The 23131-nt window shown below is 35.2% G+C and overlaps 1 protein-coding gene across 1 annotated transcript in view; it reads left to right on the forward strand.

Annotated features, from left to right (window-relative positions):
- The first annotated feature begins 1889 nt into the window (after positions 1-1889).
- LOC117340385 (dynein heavy chain 8, axonemal-like) overlaps positions 1890-23131 on the forward strand; it is a 99285-nt gene continuing 78043 nt past the window's right edge. Inside the window, exons 1-26 of the mRNA XM_033902147.1 lie at positions 1890-2052; positions 3043-3177; positions 3976-4066; positions 4438-4589; positions 5056-5255; positions 6528-6604; positions 6649-6818; positions 8013-8189; positions 8944-9057; positions 9483-9590; positions 10083-10331; positions 10598-10795; positions 11157-11233; positions 11354-11447; positions 12466-12585; positions 13254-13389; positions 13532-13722; positions 14351-14431; positions 14697-14813; positions 15061-15180; positions 15412-15556; positions 15964-16168; positions 16657-16768; positions 17914-18067; positions 18522-18727; positions 19611-19737. Coding sequence (XP_033758038.1) covers positions 1900-2052; positions 3043-3177; positions 3976-4066; positions 4438-4589; positions 5056-5255; positions 6528-6604; positions 6649-6818; positions 8013-8189; positions 8944-9057; positions 9483-9590; positions 10083-10331; positions 10598-10795; positions 11157-11233; positions 11354-11447; positions 12466-12585; positions 13254-13389; positions 13532-13722; positions 14351-14431; positions 14697-14813; positions 15061-15180; positions 15412-15556; positions 15964-16168; positions 16657-16768; positions 17914-18067; positions 18522-18727; positions 19611-19737 — 3709 coding nt within the window. The 5' untranslated portion in view covers positions 1890-1899. The remainder of the gene's footprint in view (positions 2053-3042; positions 3178-3975; positions 4067-4437; positions 4590-5055; positions 5256-6527; positions 6605-6648; positions 6819-8012; positions 8190-8943; positions 9058-9482; positions 9591-10082; positions 10332-10597; positions 10796-11156; positions 11234-11353; positions 11448-12465; positions 12586-13253; positions 13390-13531; positions 13723-14350; positions 14432-14696; positions 14814-15060; positions 15181-15411; positions 15557-15963; positions 16169-16656; positions 16769-17913; positions 18068-18521; positions 18728-19610; positions 19738-23131) is intronic.

Here is a 23131-nt window from a genome sequence, read left to right on the forward strand (position 1 = left end):
GTACATATATATATATATATATATATATCTTCAATTCAAGGCCTCGCAAACGCTTCGATATAATGGCCAGGATTACATTTTGAATAATGGCCATGACATTAACAAATCAATAAAAACAAACCAACAAATAACAAGTTGATAAGGACATGGACACATTTTACCAAGTCCATGATCTAAATAGGTGTTATACATGTTTATTTATTATTATTTAACCAATTAAACAAATTAATAAATTTAAAGAGATCAAGGTATTCGTGAATCCACAAAATGCTATATAATATAGTGTCTGTTGAAAAAAAAACGTTTAGAAAACAACGTTGTTTTTGTTACCCTGTTGGTAAAAATCGTACTAAGGGAGGTAATCCAATCTATACCTATAGCATTTTTATTAGTCCCCGTGTGGAGCCCCAACGAACAAAATGTGCACCCCTTTATCCTATCGCATCAGAAAATATAGTGCTAATTTATTGTGGACAAAACTTATCGACAAAAATAAACTAGTGATCGATGCTTCCCGACTTATTTTGGTAAAAGCTTACTTTACTTTTTATGGATAAAAACTCCACAAAAAGTGTATTGGAGGGATTTATGATCGTACATCCATGCGAGTAGATATTTCAGCTGCAGATGTTGACGATGGACGCTGGATTTCGAAATAAGAGATAGGTAACTTTTGTTATGTGTCTGATTTAACAGAAGTTACGTGTGAAAGAATTGTTCAATTAGATAATTTTAAATGTTCTCGATTCTAATAGTAAACATATTTGATAATAACTATATAAAACAACGATGCTATTTATGAAAATGAATGACGTCTGTCACGTCAGATGTTCTTCCGCGGGAAATACAAAGTGTCGCATTCGGTAGGACGAAATATATTTGTATTAAATCACTAATATCTTGTAATGAAATGGTTTATGTTTGGCTGGCAGCATATTCTCCCCAAATATCCTTCTTTAATTTCACAACGATACTGCAACAGAGTGCACGATTCACTGCCTCCGGTAGGGATCGAAACCGGGAACTTTGGTTTTACATACTTTTACACTACTGCCTCACCTCCCTCTCCTTCAAAGTCTAACTCAGGCCTGGATAGCAAAGGCAAACAGCCCAGGATGATTTTCTACATGTATTCTGAATCTCATATCAATCCATTGAAAAGTAAAAGTAGGAAAATCCAAAGAAAGAAGATGATCATGAAATGCATGAAATAAAGACGAAAAACGGTGTTTGCAATTTTTTTTTGCGTTAGTTCATAATGAATCGGTGGCCGTCTAGAGTTTGTAGGTCCAGGTTCAAGTTTCACCTACTGGTGTGTTGCCTAGCCTTTATTCAATATACTCACATTCTGTAGTGTAGTGGAACTGGCCATGGACTGGCGACCAGGTAGTTCATTTCGTATAGAGTGTTTGTCTAGAGTTCGGAGAGTCCACGGTTCGAACCTCGGTCTGTCTGCTACATTTTCTCTTTCCTGTTACATAATTGGCGAGCATGCCAACCCTTGTTTTAAGCACTGGGATTACACTTATAGCGAGGGGATATCCGAACTTGTGGTCTTCGGAGGCGAAGATTTAAAAAAGGAGGGAGGAATGTGCGGAACTGGACTGAGTTGATCATCAGCAACCAGGTAGCTCAGTTGGTAGTGTCCTAGAATTTGGAGGGTCTCGGGTTTGAACCCTAGTCTGGCTGTTTCATTTTCTCTTTCTTCTGTTACAGAAGTGGTAGAGGGTCTTTTGTATTGGTTCGAAGACTATTACTCTGCTAAATAGTGAAGGTTGGCAAGTTGCATAAAACCCGAAAAAAAAAAAAAATTTGAGAGATAGAATTTTTGCTTAATATCAGATAAGTCTATGAAAAATTAAGAGTATATATATTTTTGTTTAGGCACAACACTTGAAGATGTCGGGATTTTTGGATTCCCCAGGACATGCTGGGTTTGAGAGGAGGTCCAGCTTCAATGTTGGGGCTCCGAGTGCTCAGGGTACCAGGGGAAGAAGGAGAAGTACAATGGGAAGTGTTTTAATGAATACAGAATCAATCAAAGAGAGACAGGTAATTCATCATTAAACAGTACATGAAGGTCTTTTCACAAATACAATTGAATTGTCCAAACTGATTACAAGCAAACTACAGGTTAGAACTGCAATGTTTACAGTTAACTAATAAGTCTAATATGAGTGGCCGACATTTGCTGCATACCTAAAACACTGTACCATCTATTCTGAGTCCACGTTGGTATGATGTCCTAAGACGTGTCTCTTTCGGAGAAAATTTTCACGGGATTTTTTGATGCGATAAATTTGATAGAATCTTTCCCTTCTGTCCTTGTAATTGATTCATTACATTAACACTCATGCAATATTTTGATAAAAGGCCACTACTAGAGGCTTCTTAATATGACATGGGAACTCGTGATATATAGCCACTATTTTGTAAATGCTTAACTGATAAATTTGTGCAATTGCCAGTCACATGACACAGAAGTTTTGTATCTTCTGATTAACCTGGACAGGTATTTAGACAGTTTCCATCATAGTCCTGGACGCCTTGTCCAATTCTGGTTCACCTGGACAGGTATTTATACTGTGTCCAATTCTTATTTGCATTATTAATTTATATCTCGATAGTACAGAGTCAGATTCTGTATCCATGATACAATCAAGATAAACTTAGAGGATGCATCAATTGTATTAGCCATAAACAGTAATAGTATCAATGCATCGTTAAATGATCATTACTATCATATACCTGAAAATTAAATAAAGATACTGAGGGCTGTTCCTGGAAAACATATATGGGACCAGGGGAAGGCACTTCGAAATTAGGGGACCCACCTATATGAGGAATTATTTATTTGAAACCCCACCAACCCATACATGTGATTTGAATTTGAATCCCCCACCCCTATATATGTTTTCCTGGAACAGCCATGATTATCTCCCTTTACTTGTGCAGAAAGTATTATTATGATCAGTTGCCAGCTCACATGTTCTAGTGGTTCAGTGAACACTTTCATTCAAAGTTTGTTTTAATTATACACAGCAAAAGGCTCGAGACCTGAGGGAAGTGAGGCGGTCAAGATTGCAACCTACCCACAAATATGTGTTAACCATAGTGTCCAATCACCTGAAGCTCGACCACACAGTGGTAGAGGATTTTGTCTTGGATTCTGAGAGAGTAAGTTTAATTTTTTCGTTAGCAAAATTATGTTTAAGGGCTGTTACAAGTACCCAAACACAGGTCAGGTTTGACGAGAAACCACCAGGTTCAATAATGTATACCCTGGTACTAGTCATAATAAAAATACTGATTAATGAAAGGGAAAGAGTACATAAACTATCACCAACTTGCTAAAAAAAATGTTTTTATTATCTATTCTCTGTTTACAACATGCTTTGACAGGGACGTACATATATACTTTCAGGGGTTAATCCAGGATTTGGGGAATACTACCCATTATGAAATTTAGGGGAAATGAATGGCTGCAGAGTCTTGAATTATTCTTTAAATTTTAACATTTTACGGCTATTCTTTGCTATTATTCTTACATATTTCATAAAAATTTGGGTGGTTTCCCCTGTTTCGGAGACTTTTCCCGTTTTATTTGATTTTTTCTTGATGGGGAATTTGTTTTTGTTCAATGGGGAAAACACCATCAGTGAGGAATACTACCTAATTATGGTAGTAACTAGATTAACCTCTGACTTTATAAGTCCCTATATAGCTAGATGTCTATTGTCAAATGAGTATTAAAATTCATGTGTCAGGGGCCAAAATTCTGCTCCCATGGCAACCCTAATTAGAATAATCAATGGGATCTGTAGCCCAACACCATGGTTTGGTACCTTTTCAGGATCTTCTTTGTGACTGGAAATTTAGGGGAAAATAACCTTACAAGTTATAAAAAATGAATGTAATTATAATAATATTGACTCTAGTAATACCTACAAATACAATATCCTTATAATTATTTAGAACCTGCAGGTGTTTGACCTGTTCCTTCAAAAGGGTGGAAGCAGAAGTTTGAAGTTTTACTATCAAGACAGTGCAACACCAGGCTTGGAAGGTCTGCATATGTTAGAGATTTCATATGGTGAAAAATAAAAATAAAAAAAAAAATTAGGAAACAATGTATTGTTTTCTACAATGTGATTTAATTAGTTAAATAGCAACACTGACTGGATACATCTAGCACATGTATTTGCCAATTCAAATGAACACAGTAACTATTGATAATGGAGTATGATATAGATAATTATGTATATTGTCAGAATAAGTCTCTGTACTTGTATGATGTGTCCAGAATTGGTTCTGCCAGAAATTCATCATCTGTGCATTCTTAGCATTAAATTTTCACATTTTGGTCAATTATTTTTTGGAGTAATTCTAAAAGATTGCAAAAAAAAAAAAAAAGATGTAATACTGTATTGATTGCAGAGTGTGGAAGGATTGTCCAAGGTACACCTAAAGGCACTGTGGTACCTCGGATTTTAGTGACAAGTGGCACAGGAAATGCCCTGCACGGCCAATGTGTATACTTTCTGCGTACCAAGACCGAGTTGATCCTTAACCCAAACAATATAAGCGAGGTAATTAATGGCTTCCAAACTCTTAGTCTTTACATCATGTTAATTTAATGAAGAGAAAGAAAATGGAATAGATGAGTGTTTCAAATCATAACAATTCTGTGTGATCTTTTTATTTGGGGCATCGATCTGCTTGACTTTTGATATTCAGCATTTTCAGAGTCAAATTCTTTTATTTTCTTTAAAATCACAAAGGTCATATATAGACATGCCCCTAAGATTAATAACAATGCTAAAAATTGTTATAAAGCTCACAGAGTAAACAACAAAATCAAGGGAACTTCAAGTTTACTAGGAAAGATGCTTTAGTTAAAACCTTCTTGTTTTTTTATGTCACCAATTTTATTGTACAAAGCATTTATGGAATTTTAAGCTAAAATATGTATGAATCTTTTAAACAACAACTGTTACAGTTAATTAGAAATTGCAAAATAGGGGAAAACTTCATGTGTAATTCTTTGACCTACAGGAGGTAACGTTTGGAGTGCTAGATGTGTCGCAAGAACCAGGTGTGTTGTCCGCGTTTGAGAATATCATGTCTAGCATCTTCCAGCCATCCATGAGGCACCTAGAGAACTGGGGAGACTTGCTGACCACACCTCAGGGAAGGAAGTCCAAGAAACAATTCCTCGACAATTTTGAAAACTTTTTACAATACCTTAGAAGTATGTAGATTGTGCAATGATTTTTTTTATTCATTATAGAACTCGAATGCCATTAATATATATATCTTTGATAAAATTTTGTCATATTAGAATACTTCAGGTGGTATAGATGTATAGTTTGAAATTATCTAATTTTTCGTGACTGTGTTAATTTATTTAAATGATAAACAATGTTCACATTTTCCTCTCTTCCTGTAACTATGAATGCAGTACTCTAATTGGCATCAATCTTTAATTTTCATGTATTAATTAATAAACCTTGTGTTATATTCTATGTAACTATGAATGCAGTACTCTAATTGGCATCAATCTTTAATTTTCATGTATTAATTAATAAACCTTGTGTTATATTCTATGTAACTATGAATGCAGTACTCTAATTGGCATCAATCTTTAATTTTCATGTATTAATTAATAAACCTTGTGTTATATTCTATGTAACTATGAATGCAGTACTCTAATTGGCATCAATCTTTAATTTTCATGTATTAATTAATAAACCTTGTGTTATATTCTATGTAACTATGAATGCAGTACTCTAATTGGCATCAATCTTTAATTTTCATGTATTAATTAATAAACCTTGTGTTATATTCTATGTAACTATGAATGCAGTACTCTAATTGGCATCAATCTTTAATTTTCATGTATTAATTAATAAACCTTGTGTTATATTCTATGTAACTATGAATGCAGTACTCTAATTGGCATCAATCTTTAATTTTCATGTATTAATTAATAAACCTTGTGTTATATTCTATGTAACTATGAATGCAGTACTCTAATTGGCATCAATCTTTAATTTTCATGTATTAATTAATAAACCTTGTGTTATATTCTATGTAACTATGAATGCAGTACTCTAATTGGCATCAATCTTTAATTTTCATGTATTAATTAATAAACCTTGTGTTATATTCTATGTAACTATGAATGCAGTACTCTAATTGGCATCAATCTTTAATTTTCATGTATTAATTAATAAACCTTGTGTTATATTCTATGTAACTATGAATGCAGTACTCTAATTGGCATCAATCTTTAATTTTCATGTATTAATTAATAAACCTTGTGTTATATTCTATGTAACTATGAATGCAGTACTCTAATTGGCATCAATCTTTAATTTTCATGTATTAATTAATAAACCTTGTGTTATATTCTATGTGATACAAAACCATTTGAAAACAGTGGCTAAATTCTTTGAACTTTGATCTGTAAATTGTATATAAAATACAGTGTATTTAAACTTTAATTTTATTAAACAATAATTAAGAAATGGTTTAGAAACAGAAGTTTGGAATGGATGGAAGCATGCCTTAGGGCATACGATTGGAGAGAACAGGAGTATCTGTAAAAGGCTGCATAGATTTTACTGTAATTTTGTTAAATGTCAGGTGCCCAGGCCAATGCTGGGGAGGGTGTACACCTAATCAAGTGTACCAGTGACAAGATTAACCTGTCGGAGATCTCCACTATCAATCACTGTATCGACGTGGCAGCCAACCCGGATGTGGTCAGTGACATGGAGGAGCTGGCTATGGCCTGGTGTAAACAGATAGAACAGGCATGTGGGACCTTGTGTATCTTATTATCATCATCATTAGCTCATGATCACCTGGTCCAAGGGTGTGTGAGCATATCAACATGCCATGGCACAATGTTCAGCATTTGTTGAATTATACCTTTTAATGTTTTTAGTCCCGAGTCTTAGATTGAATTTTGATAAAATTTGGTCTAAAGCATTATTTGGGGAAGAAGACTCAAATATTGTATATATGGAAGGTCTGACACTCTTGGGGTGGGGCTCAAAATGGGAATAAGGAAGTCCATATTCTCACGGAAGGGAATCACATGATCTGAATATATATACAAATTCAAAATGGTGGCAACCAATGTAGAAAGCATAAAATGAGGTAAGACACTGAAAATACTTATTACATCTATATATAGGCTTTTGATTGTAGCGAGTATATTCTATGCTATAATTTAGACATATCCAAACCTCATGTATGCTGGAACAGTCCGTAGTTTTCCGTAACGTTCTGACCAAAATTTTGAATCAAATTTGTCGGTGGAATCCTTTCAATTCAAAATTTTGGTCAGAAGGTTACGGATAACTACAAACTGTCCTAGCACACGTGAGGTATGACTATCGAGATTATAGTATGACATATATGCTCGCTACAATAAAAAACCTATGTAATGAGTATTTTCAATATCTTACCTCATCTTATGTTTTCTGTGCTAGCGGCTGCCATTTTGAATTTCTATCTTCTGACCACGTGATTCCCCACCGTGATTCTGTACAGGCAAAAGAACTTTGATAAAATTAACATTATTTGCCAATGTAGTAGAGATCTTGGTTAATGTTTACTTGATGATATCAATGTTACGTCATAAATGTTTACCTGATGATATCAATGTTACGTCATAAAAACAACAGTCACTTCTGAATCAGTTAATCATTAAGGTTTATGTGCCTCTTGTTCAACATGTTAACTTTGGTCCCTATGTGTATGTCAAAATTTTGAAAATTATTTGAAAAACAAAATTGTTGCAAGAATGCCACTTAGGAATTTGACTGCTGAAAATTAACCCAGTAAAATGCTGCAGGAAGAAATGTCTTTAATAATTTCAGATGTTGTTTTCCCTTTGTCTCTGTTTGTGTTTAGATTTGAGTCTGATTGAATAAATCATACACTAACAATATGTCTAGAAACATCTGCAATAGATTTTTTATTGGCATTCACTTTTACAGATTTTAGCAGAGAGTGATCAGATGAGAAAGGAGGCTGATGACACAGGTCCCTTGGCAGAGCTTGACCACTGGAGACAGCTAATGGCAAGGTTTAACGCTCTCTTGGAACAGATCAAGAGCAACAAATGTCGTATGGTCATCAACATCATCAACATTGCAAGGTCCAAGGTTCTAAAGGTATACTTTACTGGGACTGTGGCAATCGGTACTCCTTGGGTGTGCTTCACAAAATGGAAGCATTATCACATCTGAGGTCATGTGGTGCGAGTTGATTTCACAGTTCAGAATGGAAGTCTAAAAGCTGTTAATTAAATCTAGTCTAATCTAATCTATATATTCAACATGTATCAAGTATGTACCATGTATATATAAAATGTGTAGGAGATATAATATATGTGAAGTGAAATTGAGTTGTGAAATATATATAAAACAGAAGTGATGAGTGAAAGACAACAGACTGAGAATATTTTTGTATTAATTATGGACTGTAGCTGGAGCTGCCTATCTCCAGACAGTCCATTGTATGGTGTATAAATGTCTACTGTCTAGGCAAATAAAACTGTATATAACCTTAAAAAAAAAATGAAAAAAAAAATCTAGTCTTAATCAAGCCAAGGAAGAATTTGTGACCCACAATATCTCTGGAAATACATTGATTTATCATAAATTGTCAGAGAATTAACAGGCATTAACGATCTAGTAAATATACAGACAGTTAAACCTGCCTATAAAGGCCTCCTATTTTGTTTCCCATTGTAACATAACTTGTTGTAAATTAACCTCTTAATAAATGCCATCCAATTTTTAAAGGTCACATCTCTCTGCTCTTTTGAAGGTTGCGTACATAAAATGACAAGGAAAAGAATGTTTTTTTGTTCTCTATATACCTTTGTTGAAGACATACATGTCTTGATGCAATTTCTCTTGGTAGAAATGGAAAGAGTTGGACAAGAAGATTACTGACAATGCTAACGAAGCCAAAGACAATGTAAAGTTCCTGTACACGCTGGAGAAGTACTGTGAGCCACTCTACAGATGTGATCCGGTATGTTTACAAACCTTAAACTCCGGTTAGAAATGAGGTTTTAGCTTAAATAAAATGTGATGAAAATAGAGTAACATATCATCCTGAAACAAAATAGAATTTAATCAGTTTGTAAATTGATAAATTGTTATAATGATAAACATGTTTTGATTTTATACAGATCTAAACTTTTTTGTAGTATTTAATGAAGGGCAGTCCTGCAGTCATAATAGGACATTTTGTTTAAATATCAATTGAAGATTCATCCTCGTTCTGTTATCTTCAGCAACATTACCCAGTGAGTTGCAAAGATATTGTTTAGCTGTCTACAGCTCTAAGTATAACAACCCTTTAGAGGACTGATTGAGGACTGTCAATGAGTATCGACATAAGATTAAGAAATAAAGTTTCTCAGCAATATTTTTGATGTATTTATTTGTGGACAGGTATCAATGACTGACTCCTTGCCTGGTCTAGTCAATGCTATCCGTATGATCCATAGTATCTCCCGCTACTACAACACCTCTGAGAGGATGACCTCTCTCTTCATAAAGGTAAGTTATAGGATTATGGCCTCTCTGTATTATTGCTTATGAATAAAACTTTGTCATATTAAACTTAACAATCCCTTGGCTTATGGATTTAATTTACCTTCATTGAATTTCCGCCAAATCTGCTCACATCATACTGTAGTAGGTATGTAGTAAAATAACCCAGGTTCTTCATTGTCCTCCAGGGTTTTGTTTCTCTGGTCAGTGTTGGAAAATAATGATAGATAAATATATTTAGGCAGGCTTAGTTTATTAAACACAGAAGAAAGAAAAAGTTCAACACCAACAATATCAGTGATGAGAAAACTCTACGATTCACACCACCTTGTATTCATTCAGACAACCTAATACTCATTCATACAATCTCACATTTACTCACATTCTGTCGTTCATTCAACCTTGGCCTGGCCAGGACATACTCAAATTCACATCTGCCACAATACCTGTCTTGCCTTTGAGCGGATATACTGTTAATTTAGTGATTATTTTGTACAGGTGACTAATCAGATGGTGACCGCCTGTAAGAACTACATCACAGACGAGGGTGTAACTCGGATCTGGGACCAGCCCCGACAACCTCTTATAGAGAAGCTACAGAACTGTGTCTCCCTCTACAAGAACTACCAGGCCATCTTCCAACGCACCAAGAAAAAGATTGAGGCTACACCTGGAGAGAAACCATTTGAGTTTTCAGAGATGTACATTTTCGGGAAGTTTGAGACCTTCTGCAAACGTTTGGACAAGGTTGGACTTTCGACTGATTGTATACAGTATATTGTCTACAATGTGATATTTAATATTGTGGTTGTGTTATTTCCAGTTTTAATTCTTTTTTCAATAACCTTGTGATTTTACTTGAAGGAGAATATAAAATGATTGTTTTGCATATTATATCATGTACAAATGCAGACTAGTAGATAAGTCTACTTGAAAGTTTGGCATATCTTTGGTTTGAAGCCTGACTTTGTTACTCTGGAAGGGACTTTCAGTGACATTCTCTTGTTTTTTAGATTATCACCTTGATGAACTCCATCCAGGCATTTTCAGCTTTGTCTGAGTCAAAGATTGAGGGCATTGAGTCTTACTCGTCCAGATTTCTTCAGATTTATTCTAGCCTGAAGAAAAAGCCATATGACATCCTGGATCATCGAAAACTGGACTTTGACAATGACTTTGATGACTTCAAAAGACAGCTTGGCGATCTAGAGGTATACTAGGTTTTCTCATCCTCGGCCCCAGGTGAAAATCCCACTGTCGCTCTTTACTTTGTTGGAATGATTCATACATATTATGTAGCAGTTGCTTCAGTAGTAATACAGACTATAAACTTTACTAACCAGAAAGATAATTATCTTTTTTCGCTTGCTATTTGCGCAAGATGGTAACATTTTGAATTATATAATTTATATTCTCCATTTTTAAAGGGGTACACGGGGATGGTTGCAATGATAGTTGTGTTTTGTTTAATAAAAAATGGTGGCTAGAATTCATGATTTAGTCATTTAGTTTTGTTTCAAACAAAATGTAGATTGGTTTGACTTGGTGCTGACATAGTAATTATACTTTCAGTCTGGAATTCAAGTTTTCATGGAAGGATCATTCTCTAAGATGACCTCTGCCACCCAGGCTCTCACCCTCCTTTCAAGGTAATCCTTAACATTGCGTATTGATAAGTGGTGATTAATTTGACTACTAATTGGACTATAGATCCTGTTTATAAAAAGTATCAAAGTGGCCTAGTTAATGTCTTAATTTCACTCTTGTAGATTTGAGACTCTCAACTTACCAAGACTGAAAATAGAGGAAAAATATGCAACCATTATGGTGCAGTATGGAGGAGAAATTGAGGAAATAAGAAAGGTATGCTAACCTCCCGCATAGTGAGAGGTTTATGAAATCATTTGGATTGATTTTGTTGATCAGGTTATATATACATTTGAAACTCCTTGATTTTATTGTTTCAAAGCATTCCTTGGAAACCTTTTAATAGTCATATACAAACTATAAGCTTTCTTTAATAGTTTCCCACTGGGAGTTGGGGTGGGGGACTACAGCTTTCCACTGTGTCCATCTTTCTGTCCTTCCACATTTGATCTTGTCTAGTCCTTCACTACTCATCAATAGAACTTCATACTTGGGGCATATGCTCACCTAGGTGAGGCAGTGTGCCATGTACCAAAAGAAGGTAATTCTAACTTGCATTTTGATCTTTGACCTTCATAAAAAGGTGGTTTCTGGGTTGTATCTCTGCACTATTAATCACTGGATCTTAATACTTTGGTCATGTGGTCACCTAGTTTAGGTGGTAGCATGTTTCAAAAGTAGGTCACTCTAATTTACATTTTGACCAAAAAAAAAAAGGAAATAAAGAAGATTATCTGAGCTTTCTCTCTTACCCTACTTGTCACTGGACCTTCATATTTCTGGCATCAGTTCACCAAGGTAAGACTATTCTGTCACTGACCTACAAGAGTGGCCTACATTTTGAACTACATCAAAGAAAATTTCTATCTTGGCTGTATCTCCTATGCCACTTGTCACTGGAACCTCACACTTGGGCATATTTTTACCAAGGGGAGGCAGTGTGTCGTCTCAAAAGTAGACCATTTTGACCTGTGACCTACATCAATGATCCAGGAAGCCCAGTCACCTATATATCTAGGGGAAAGACAAGTGTTGCCACTTTGTCGTCACAATGACTCCATCGTGTATTGGGGTTGATAGGGATGCTAACATATTGTCATTAACATTGATTTTATATCATTGATAATAATGGATTGCTTCTTACTGTTGACTTGATTTAAATATATTGTTGCCCAAGTTCTGGTGATAACAATCATTTTGTGATTTAACATTTATACAATTCTGTGTTATATAGCTGTATATGAAGTATAAAGAGGATCCACCCATCCCGAGGAACATGCCTCCAGTGTCGGGCAAGATCACCTGGGCCAGACAGCTGTCACAGCGGATACAGGATCCCATGGACATCTTTGCAGTTAGTACTGTGAGGCAATCAGATCTCTACATTTAAATGCTTGGCTACATGTAAATTTAATTTTAGTAATATCTAGGGTCCTGCATTGAAATGTGGGTGCCCTAAATGCAAATGTGTAAAAGGGTTTTATAATTAGAAGTTTCTAACAAGGTTGCTGTTACTAAAAATAGAACCAGGATTATAATATTTATTAAAATTACACCATGTTTTCTTAATTTCACATGATGACACAGTGGTATGCAAATATGCAATCAGAATATAAACGTATCTGAGGTCAAGGCCACTTTTTTTTTTAATTTTGTGTGACTATAGTCAGAGGTTTAATGGTCAAAAGTTCAACTAGACTACTTGTGAAATAAGAAAGTTTATGTACAAGATACCTCATAATCCCCACAATCAATTTAGTTCATTATGATCATGTACTCTACTTACTGGCAGTAATTTAGTTTCTTTAAAAAAACCTTCTGGTTGGTTAAAGAAGAAAACACATATTTAAGAGAGAGAGAAAAAAGGCTCAAGTAGATTTTATTTTCAAATTGACATGTTATTTGAACTGCTTATTTCAGTAAATTTGAAGAATTTGAAGATGTGGTGATATCTACTTTGTTTAAGTACAACACCTAATTATTACTTCATAAAAGTTTGACTGCTTGAATCTAATTTGAAAGATGCGGGCAAGCTGTTTGAAGACAGAAGATGCAAAGCGAATTATTCGTAACTACAACAGGATGATGCGAGTACTCCTGGAGTATGAGATGCTGTACCATGATGCCTGGAAGAAGTCTGTAGCTGTGGCTACCAATTGTAAGTAATAGGGGTGAGAAAAGCTGTTAACACTCAAGTAATTTATAAGAAAATCCTCTGCTTTAAGAGCCTCGCATAACTTTGAAAAATAGACATAGATAGCCTGACTTTGGCAAACATATAATTTCTGATAATGTTGTAGTCCTACAAGCCCCTGTGCTAGTGAGACATCCCACAAAGCAAGGATTACTGCTGGTGAACTTTGACCCCTACATATTTGAGGTGATAAAGGAGGCGGAGTACATGATGAAGCTGGACTTGGAGATCCCAGAGGCAGCCACAGTACTAGTCCACTCCAGGGATAACCTCAAGGCCCACAACAACAAACTCCAGGTAACCTTGTGTGTCATCATCTGATTATCTTTACTTAATTTCTGAAATCTTGAGTTTAAATCAGAATCATGTGGAAATATTTTTTGTTTTCATTGAAGTGTTGATTCCTTGTAGCAAAGTTTACATTTTTCTCAGTCATTACCTTTATGAACGATTTGCATTGAAATGATTTTAAATGGTAAAAGTTTCAACTCACCCTCTTGATGACAAAAAGGAGCTTGATGATGTGGGTCTTTCAATTATAACTGTAAGACATCATCATCTGTTCCAGTCTGTGACATTAACATTTTTAAGCACTAGTCCGGACAAGCAAAATGCATTGTTTATTACAACAAATATATTGAGATTCAAGGATTTCCCACTAGTCCGAACCAAAAAGTACTAGTCATGGGCATAACGTCGCAGACTGCTGTTCACCGGTCACTTTTTTGAAAGCAAAGTTTTTTTCTGATCACTGGTAGAATAAGGTTTTAATGTGATTGGTTCTATAAGCTCAAGACTTTACAAATGGCAAGCATTTTCAGAAGGTAGCTGAAATGTTAAGAGTAAGAAGATGGGAAATACCAGGATTGATTTCATCCTAGTAACTGTTTTCATATGACTCATTCTATCCATTTGTTGTTTTTAGATGCTGCTTGATGAAAACAATAGCCTGAGAGCAGATATTCCACCGATATTTTTTAATCTGCTGAGGCCTTCATTGAGGAAGGTAGGTTGTGAATGATTGATAAGCATGTTTACTGTGTGGCATTAATTAGTGTATGAAATTCTTTCTTTGAATTCATAAGAATAAACATTGATGAAACCAGTTATTGTTTGGTATTCATGGTTACATTTAATGCCATTAAAAAACAAAGCAAAATCAAAATGAAAAAAAAAAAAATGCAGTTTGTTTATTGTGAATTTGAGCACTGAATAAAAAGCCGCCCAGCAATAAGATGAATTATAACTATTTTAAATACTTCACTTATCAGGTGGATGTGGCAATACGACCAGGGCTAGTGAATCACACCTGGACATCTCTCAGTCTGCCAGTTTACTTCGATATTGTGTCAAATGCCCTGAACGAACTGGGAATAGTTGTCAAACAGGTAAGAATGTTTGTAATAAATCTAGTAATACAGAAACCCATGACGCTAACAATCAAAAGTGTTTCCAGGAAATAAGCTTATGATTTATGGAACCAGTTCCATTTTTCGTTTCATGCTTAAATTTCAAAATTCAGTTACAAAATTTCAAAATTTTTGAACTTAAAATCTTTAATTTGGTATCATCTGCGTATTTGATTATGGATAATGAAGATTTACAATCTTAAGTTTGTATATATTTATGTACAAGGTAAATGACATCAAAGTAACAAGGATCGACAGCATGCTTAAAGAGATCAGTGAAACATTACTTTGCGACCTGCCAGAGCGTGCACCATGGACCGTCAGTCAGTTCCTCAAAAAGATGGAGGTTTGTGAAATTAGCTACATAAATCGGTTATGTCTTCAAGAAGAGTTGAATCTTGAAGAATTGATTTGTTCCCCTGAAGACATTTACAAACAATTTTTGTATCTTAAGTAAATAGTATACAGATAGCATTTAATTGGCTTGGTTTTGTATAAGGCTGTTTGCAAATGTGTCTGATATACAAAAATTGAAAGAAAATGGCAGAGATTAGACAGTTTGTTTTGGTGTGTATAGGGATATTGCAAAGACATGGGACAAGAGATCAACAAAATGAGTCACGTGATTGAGGATGCAGTGGCTGAACTGATCAGGATCTTTTTACACAGAGCCCAGATGGGACAGAGTGTTATAGATGTGGAGCCAAGTGCTGAAGCTGGCAGTAAGATATCTACTTTACCCCATCATCATGAGGACTATTTTTCAAAATCTTCATTCATGTCTGTAAAATAAATAATAAAAAAATTAACATTATAAAAAGCAGAGACTAAGAAAATGCTACTCCTGTGGTGCTTTGTATGATTCTAGATTTTTATCAAATTCCAATTTCATTATTTATGGTATACTGTCATGGTATTTTGCATGAAGTTTTCGGGATGAAGGATTATGAAATATGTTCAACAAATATTATTGCCCCAAAATCAAGAACATAAGAGTTTAAAAGTTCAAATAACTTCTTATCTTGCAATGAGTGGTTTGAGGATCTATCCCGTGCCTTATAATGATCAATTTTTGTCAGATAAGTAGTATAAAGCTTTGTCAGTGAGTTTACCCGGCTGCTTGTTACAGTGGATGTTATGACTATCTTTATCGCCAATGAAGAAAGTTCTGATGGTCAGAGCGTGGATGACAGTGTCAGTGACATGTCGGACGAGCAGAACATTCGAGAGGCTTGTGATGAGCTGAAGGAATCCTTTAACCATAGACTTGTGGAGGCGCTGCTCAAAGCCACACGACACTCTCTTGATGTGATGAGACGTCGCTTCTTCTCTGGGTAATCATTGTTAACCAATATTGTGGGTATTGCCTATCATTAGATGAATGTTTTATTGTTTATAGAATGTTAAATTGTCCTCCCATGAAAATTCCACAATTTTTGCCATATTTAAATTATAACTGATCTCAACCTTAGTTTGACTGCTGGATAAGTGAAGTCACATCTTATCAGTTTATTTTGGGGATTCTGCTGTAAAATATAGACTCTAGAAATAATTTGTATAGTGTACAGTATAGTGGGCATGATGTGGCTGATTATATGGTACTCTTTGAATTTTTTCAACTTTACCTGTTTAACTCACTTCGGTGTCCTCATGTTTGGTACTAGGAGTGAGAGGTTTCAAGTCCCTGTTTTTAAAGTGCTTTAAATCATTACCCACAATTCCTCTGGCTTGTTTCCTATTGTAAAGTGAAAGAAAATTCCATTTCCCAGCATAGATTAACATACTGCAGTTAAAGTCCATCTTATTCATCTGTTTATTTCAGAGGCAGAAGGCATGGTATGATGCATTTTGATGAAAGTGTTGGAGGTTTGAGCAGTGGTAGCAGACAAGTTCCATTCTTCACTGCAAACATCACTTTGTCCATCCCTCATGTGGTTAGTATTCCAATTAGTTCTCTTTAAAAAAACAAGATAGGATTTCTATCTACAAAAGAGATTAAAACTTCTTCAAAGCATTTATACCCTAATGTTGGAATATCTTTCAGCAATCTTACATGATGTCAATTAATTTCTTACCAGTGAAAGGTATGAAATAATTTATTTGATGAAAAATTACATCAACTGCTTTGATATATCATCACATAGATTTTAGTATTGACCAATCAGAATGGCGCTTTCCATTCACTCTATTGAAATTGACAATTTTTCAGCCCAGACACAAATCTGGGAATGTAAGAAAAACGGTTGTTTTGCTTTACCTTTGTTGCATGTATGGCAGGATATATTCAACTGCATTTGATAACGGTTTTGTATCCAAAAATTAAAAAGTAACAACAGGAAATGCTGAAATAACAGCCCATTCAATATGGTCATCAGTCTCTCTTATTGCCATCAAGAGTAATGTCGTAAGAAAACTGTCAAAGCTTTTTTTTTACCAATTCCCACACTTTTCAATGCATAGATTTTTACTATATTTTCCTTTAAAAATGAAATGGATAACAAAATGTATTGTTTCTTTATTGCTGAATATCCAGGTTATTGATGCTATTCCTGTATGCCTCATGATGTATTGTCTATATAGATGTGAAGAGTCCTAGAATTTCAGTCATTGTCTGCAAAATTCTTGGAATTTGGCATCATGTCTTGAACGCCTTTCAATTTGGCATAAATACTTTGAAAAGTCCTTGAATTTTATTAAGCCTTTGGTATTGATATAAACTTGATTTAAAGGAGATATTCAAATAAATACTGTTTTTCTTAAAGCACATATTGTTTTCACTCAAAGAAATTGTTTGCTGCATTTTCCTTGTTTTTGGGTAGTGTGACAGAAAAATAAGATTTTATTTAAAACTTAATGCTATTTACTACATAAATATCACAGAAAAATAAGATTTTGTATAAAACTTAACGCTATGTACTACATTACTATCACTATATGTTACATAATTGAATTCCACCAAAAGTTTATCACAGCTACGGTCCTTGAAAAATCTTGGAAAAGTCTTAAAATTGGAAAACTAAGAGTCTGTATGGTGTGATAGTATGCTCTGTGATAACCAGAATAAAATACTTGTGTACAGGTGATGCAGCCCGGACTGGAGGATATACAGCACGCTCTCAACAAAGCCACACAGATGGTAGTGGACATCAGTAAGGATGTGTACCAATGGGGACAGGACCGCTCACGACAGTTCACAACAGAACACAAAGAAACCAACTCTTTTCACCCTCATGGTGAGATATAGCTCAAAGTTCTTATGTCATAAATAACTGTTACAGATAGTTAACCCCAGGTTAATAAGGCTGAAAAGTACGGTATTAACAGTACCTGTCTGCGTGGGGCCATATCAAAATACACTATATTAATGGTAGATTCAAATCTACATGTTATCGTGAAGAAATCTGGTGGTTGCTGACTTGAATTTGCCAAATACAGTTTTTAATCTCAAGATATTTTGTTGGGATGTATAGATTTCACTCTCAAGATATTTTGTTAGAATGTATAAATTTCACTCTCAAGACATTTTGTTGGAATGTATAGATGAAGGTAGTTGAGGACAAAACCTGCATTTGTTTTTTTAACAAAATTTACTGCCAACTGCAATCAGAAAGATTCTGAACATTGTTTAAGTGTCAGGACCTTTATGATATAATTAGATTTGATGTATGCTGTATTGTTTATGTTCAGATCCATTGGCTCATATGACAAAACTTCTGCCTCCCATACCACTAAAGAACTACCACAAGAGTATTGCAGACAACAAGGATGTGTCCAAGTATGTGATGATGATGTCATCCGCACTCAGTACACTGAAGGCAGACATCATGGAGGCCCTACAGAGATACTCAGACTACGCCTTTCTATGGGAGAAGGATCGAGAGGAGGCTGTAACGGTTAGTATCACATACATGTCTGACTCTCGAATCTTTGGTGTAGAGTTATTTAATGTTTCCATGTAGATAATGCATGTTATCAGTATCTTTCATTTAAAGTATTGTGTATAAATTAAATGATATCAAGTTGATTTTTGTGGACAATGACATTGATGTAAGATTCTATTACAGCTGAACTCATGTCAGAGAAATATATATGTGAAAACTCTCACAATAACTTTAATTACTAAAACAGTAACATGAAATCCTGATATGTTAAAGGAGCATTCCGTCGTTTATATGAGTTTATGCTATAAAGATAAAAATAAACTTGGTTCTTTTATTTTTCTCAACTGGTAAAGGTTATAAGCTTTAACATACATCACTCAAAGTCTGAAGATAACGCAAAGTTCTTCAAAATATAAGTTTTTGAAAATGTAACTTTGACCTGAAGTACAAAAATTAATTGCCATGAACAACTATCAGTATGAGCATGCATAGACAAGTTCACGAACAGAAACAAAAACGAGGCTGTCCGAGTAAACAATTAGCTAATGGATCACTGAAATCGGAATCGTGAAAATAAGGTGTTTGTCTTATCTTGGTTCTAAATCTGTAGCCATTTCCTTCATTTACATCCATGCACTGTATGTTTTGTTTGTAAACACTTATATGATATTACATCAATATTTAGAAATAGGTCACTGACCTAAATGTTTTACATCGCTGGGTTTTATATTTTCTCCTGATGTATTGTTTACTTGACTGATCTTTTAAATGTTGCTTTATTTCCGTCAAAGTTGCCTTGGACATATACTTACTTTTCAAGCATTTCTAGTTTCTTAACAATGGAAGCTTTTCAAGCATTTCTAGTTTCTTAACAATGGAAGCAATCATATTTCAGGAGTTTGTAGCAGAAGATCCCATTTTGTCAGAGTACAAAGCAAAAGTTGCTATGTTCAAGAAACTAGAAGACAACATTGAAGACATCCACACTTCAGAACAAGTGGGCGCTATCGAACTCTTTACAGGTAAACAAAAGAAACTTTCACACAGCCAAATTTGTCCATGGAACTTGTCACAAGGGGATTTGCTTCTCTGGAAAAAATTGTTTCAGTGGTACTGTTTACTTAAACATGTAAAAGTAGTGTGTCACCAGGCATTTCTCAAAACATGTTTGAGTAAAATCAGGTTTTTTAAGAGAAGGGCTTTTGACAAAGCTCATGGCCCCTGACCTATTATGTCTTTGATGCCTAGTAACTTGTTCTTAACATTTCATGGTAGGTAATAACATTACTGAACACTTCTTAATGTGATAATAGACTTTGAGAAATATTATCTTGATGCTTTTGAAAGCTATTTTAGTCATCTTTCAAGTTAAAAATTATGGCAGCATGTTTTGATTCTAACGTGATTTTCTGTATCCAGCACTTTAATGACAGTTTGCTACTTGATTAAAGTGTGCTACTTAAACTTCCTTCTGTCAGTAAACCAATGATTAAAGTGTGCTACTTTAACTTCCTTCTGTCAGTAAACCAATGATTAAAGTGTGCTACTTTAACTTCCTTCTGTCAGTAAACCAATGATTAAAGTGTGCTACTTTAACTTCCTTCCGTCAGTAAACCAATGATTAAAGTGTGCTACTTTAACTTCCTTCCGTCAGTAAACCAATGATTAAAGTGTGCTACTTTAACTTCCTTCTGTCAGTAAACCAATGATTATAGTGTGCTACTTTAACTTCCTTCCGTCAGTAAACCAATGATTAAAGTGTGCTACTTTAACTTCCTTCTGTCAGTAAACCAATGATTATAGTGTGCTACTTTAACTTCCTTCCGTCAGTAAACCAATGATTAAAGTGTGCTACTTAAACTTCCTTCTGTCAGTAAACCAATGATTAAAGTGTGCTACTTTAACTTCCTTCTGTCAGTAAACCAATGATTAAAGTGTGCTACTTTAACTTCCTTCTGTCAGTAAACCAATGATTAAAGTGAGCTACTTTAACTTCCTTCCGTCAGTAAACCAATGATTAAAGTGTGCTACTTTAACTTCCTTCCGTCAGTAAACCAATGATTAAAGTGTGCTACTTTAACTTCCTTCCGTCAGTAAACCAATGATTATAGTGTGCTACTTTAACTTCCTTCTGTCAGTAAACCAATGATTAAAGTGTGCTACTTTAACTTCCTTCTGTCAGTAAACCAATGATTAAAGTGAGCTACTTTAACTTCCTTCTGTCAGTAAACCAATGATTAAAGTGTGCTACTTTAACTTCCTTCTGTCAGTAAACCAATGATTAAAGTGTGCTACTTTAACTACCTTCTGTCAGTAAACCAATGATTAAAGTGTGCTACTTTAACTTCCTTCTGTCAGTAAACCAATGATTAAAGTGTGCTACTTTAACTTCCTTCTGTCAGTAAACCAGTGATTAAAGTGTGCTACTTTAACTTCCTTCTGTCAGTAAACCAGTGATTAAAGTGTGCTACTTTAACTACCTTCTGTCAGTAAACCAATGATTAAAGTGTGCTACTTTAACTTCCTTCTGTCAGTAAACCAATGATTAAAGTCTGCTATTTTAACTTCCTTCTGTCAGTAAACCAATGATTATAGTGTGCTACTTTAACTTCCTTCCGTCAGTAAACCAATGATTAAAGTGTGCTACTTAAACTTCCTTCCGTCAGTAAACCAATGATTAAAGTGTGCTACTTTAACTTCCTTCTGTCAGTAAACCAATGATTAACCCTTTCGCTGCTAAACCGGCCGAAACCGGCTACAATCGTATTGTGCTAAACCGGCCCAATCCGTATGTGTGTAGCGTCACTACGTTGCTACCTAACCACAGCGGAAATGAGGTCACTATCGTCAAGAGTTTGTGTGAATTTGATCGATTGTTATTTCCGGTTTACAACCATGTAAAAGTTGACAAGAATTACGGCGAATAACAGAAGTTTTTGAAGTTTTTATGACGAACTATGATACTTCATCAATGAATCATGGAGTCGTCTGACGAGTCTGACTTTGACGGGTTTGACGAACAGGACATCGACGAGGCAAACGCGAGATGTATGTTAAAACAGCAAGAACTTGAACAGGTTGAATCATATAACGAATCAGATATTGATATTTCCGATAATTCTGATGATGAGGAGGAGGATACTGCCGACTTCAGTGACAATGAAAACGAAAGTGAAAATGGTGGCGACCCATATTTAGACAATTTGAACTTTGAATGGACTCGTACATTAACGGAGGTAATTTTGCCAGATTTCAATGAACCTACCGGAGTTAAACATGGCCTTCCGTCTGATGCAAACCAACTTCAGTATTTTCAAAGGTTTTTACCTCAAAGTTTCTTTGAAACTGTAGCAGATGAGACAAATAGATACGCTCAACAGAAAGGACCGGATCCAAGATGGACGCCGACATCGGCCGCGGAGGTAAGGGCTTTCATTTCAATAAACATTATGATGGGTGTGCGCCGGCTCCCTAGACTTGCGAATTATTGGAGCACTGATAAACGATTTTCAGACCCCTATATTAGCTCCATATTTCCAAAGAGTAGATTCCTCATCATGAATAGATACATTCACCTGCGTGACACCAGCAATGTTCCGGGAAGGAATGATCCCGACTATGACCCATTATTCAAAGTGAGAAATATGATAGACTTGATAGTCCCCAAACTACAAGAAAACTACAATCCAGGGCAGAAACTTTCTATAGATGAAGGCATGATTGGATTTAAAGGAAGAGTTCACTTCAGGCAATACATGCCAGCTAAACCTACTAAATGGGGAATCAAAGTTTGGCAGATATGTGAGGCAGATACGGCATACTGTTGCAAGTTTCAAATATACACCGGAAAAAAACTTGGCGGGGATAGGCAGTATGGGCTAGGGTATGATGTAGTTTGGAGCTTGTCTGAGTCCTACCACAATCAGAACAGACATTTGTACTTTGATAGATTCTTTTCATCAGTGACATTGGCTGAGCATCTAGAACTTGTGAATACCTATGTCTGCGGAACTATAATGTCAAATAGAAAAGGTGTTCCAGATGATGTAAAAAAAGCGAAACTGAAAAGAAGAGGGGAGCTTGTACAGATACAGAAAGGAAATCTGCTTGCTACAGCCTTCAAGGATAAAAGACAGATAACATTTTTGTCAACATCTGAACAGCCAAATATGAACGAGGATCTTCATAAACCTCACGTGAATGTCTCGTACAATATGTACATGGGCGGTGTAGATAAGTTTGACCAAATGGCATCCTACTATCCAGTTGGAAGACCAGGGAATAAGTGGTGGCGATATGTCATGTGGTATGTTGTGAACTTGGCTATTGTAAATGCCTGGATCTTATTTCAGAAAACAGAGAACAAAGATCCCCCACCGAAGAAATATTACGATCACCTACAATTCCGTGTGGATG

The sequence above is a fragment of the Pecten maximus genome, chromosome 13 (genome assembly GCF_902652985.1).
Source record: "Pecten maximus chromosome 13, xPecMax1.1, whole genome shotgun sequence".
Classification (NCBI taxonomy): Eukaryota; Metazoa; Mollusca; class Bivalvia; order Pectinida; family Pectinidae; genus Pecten; species Pecten maximus.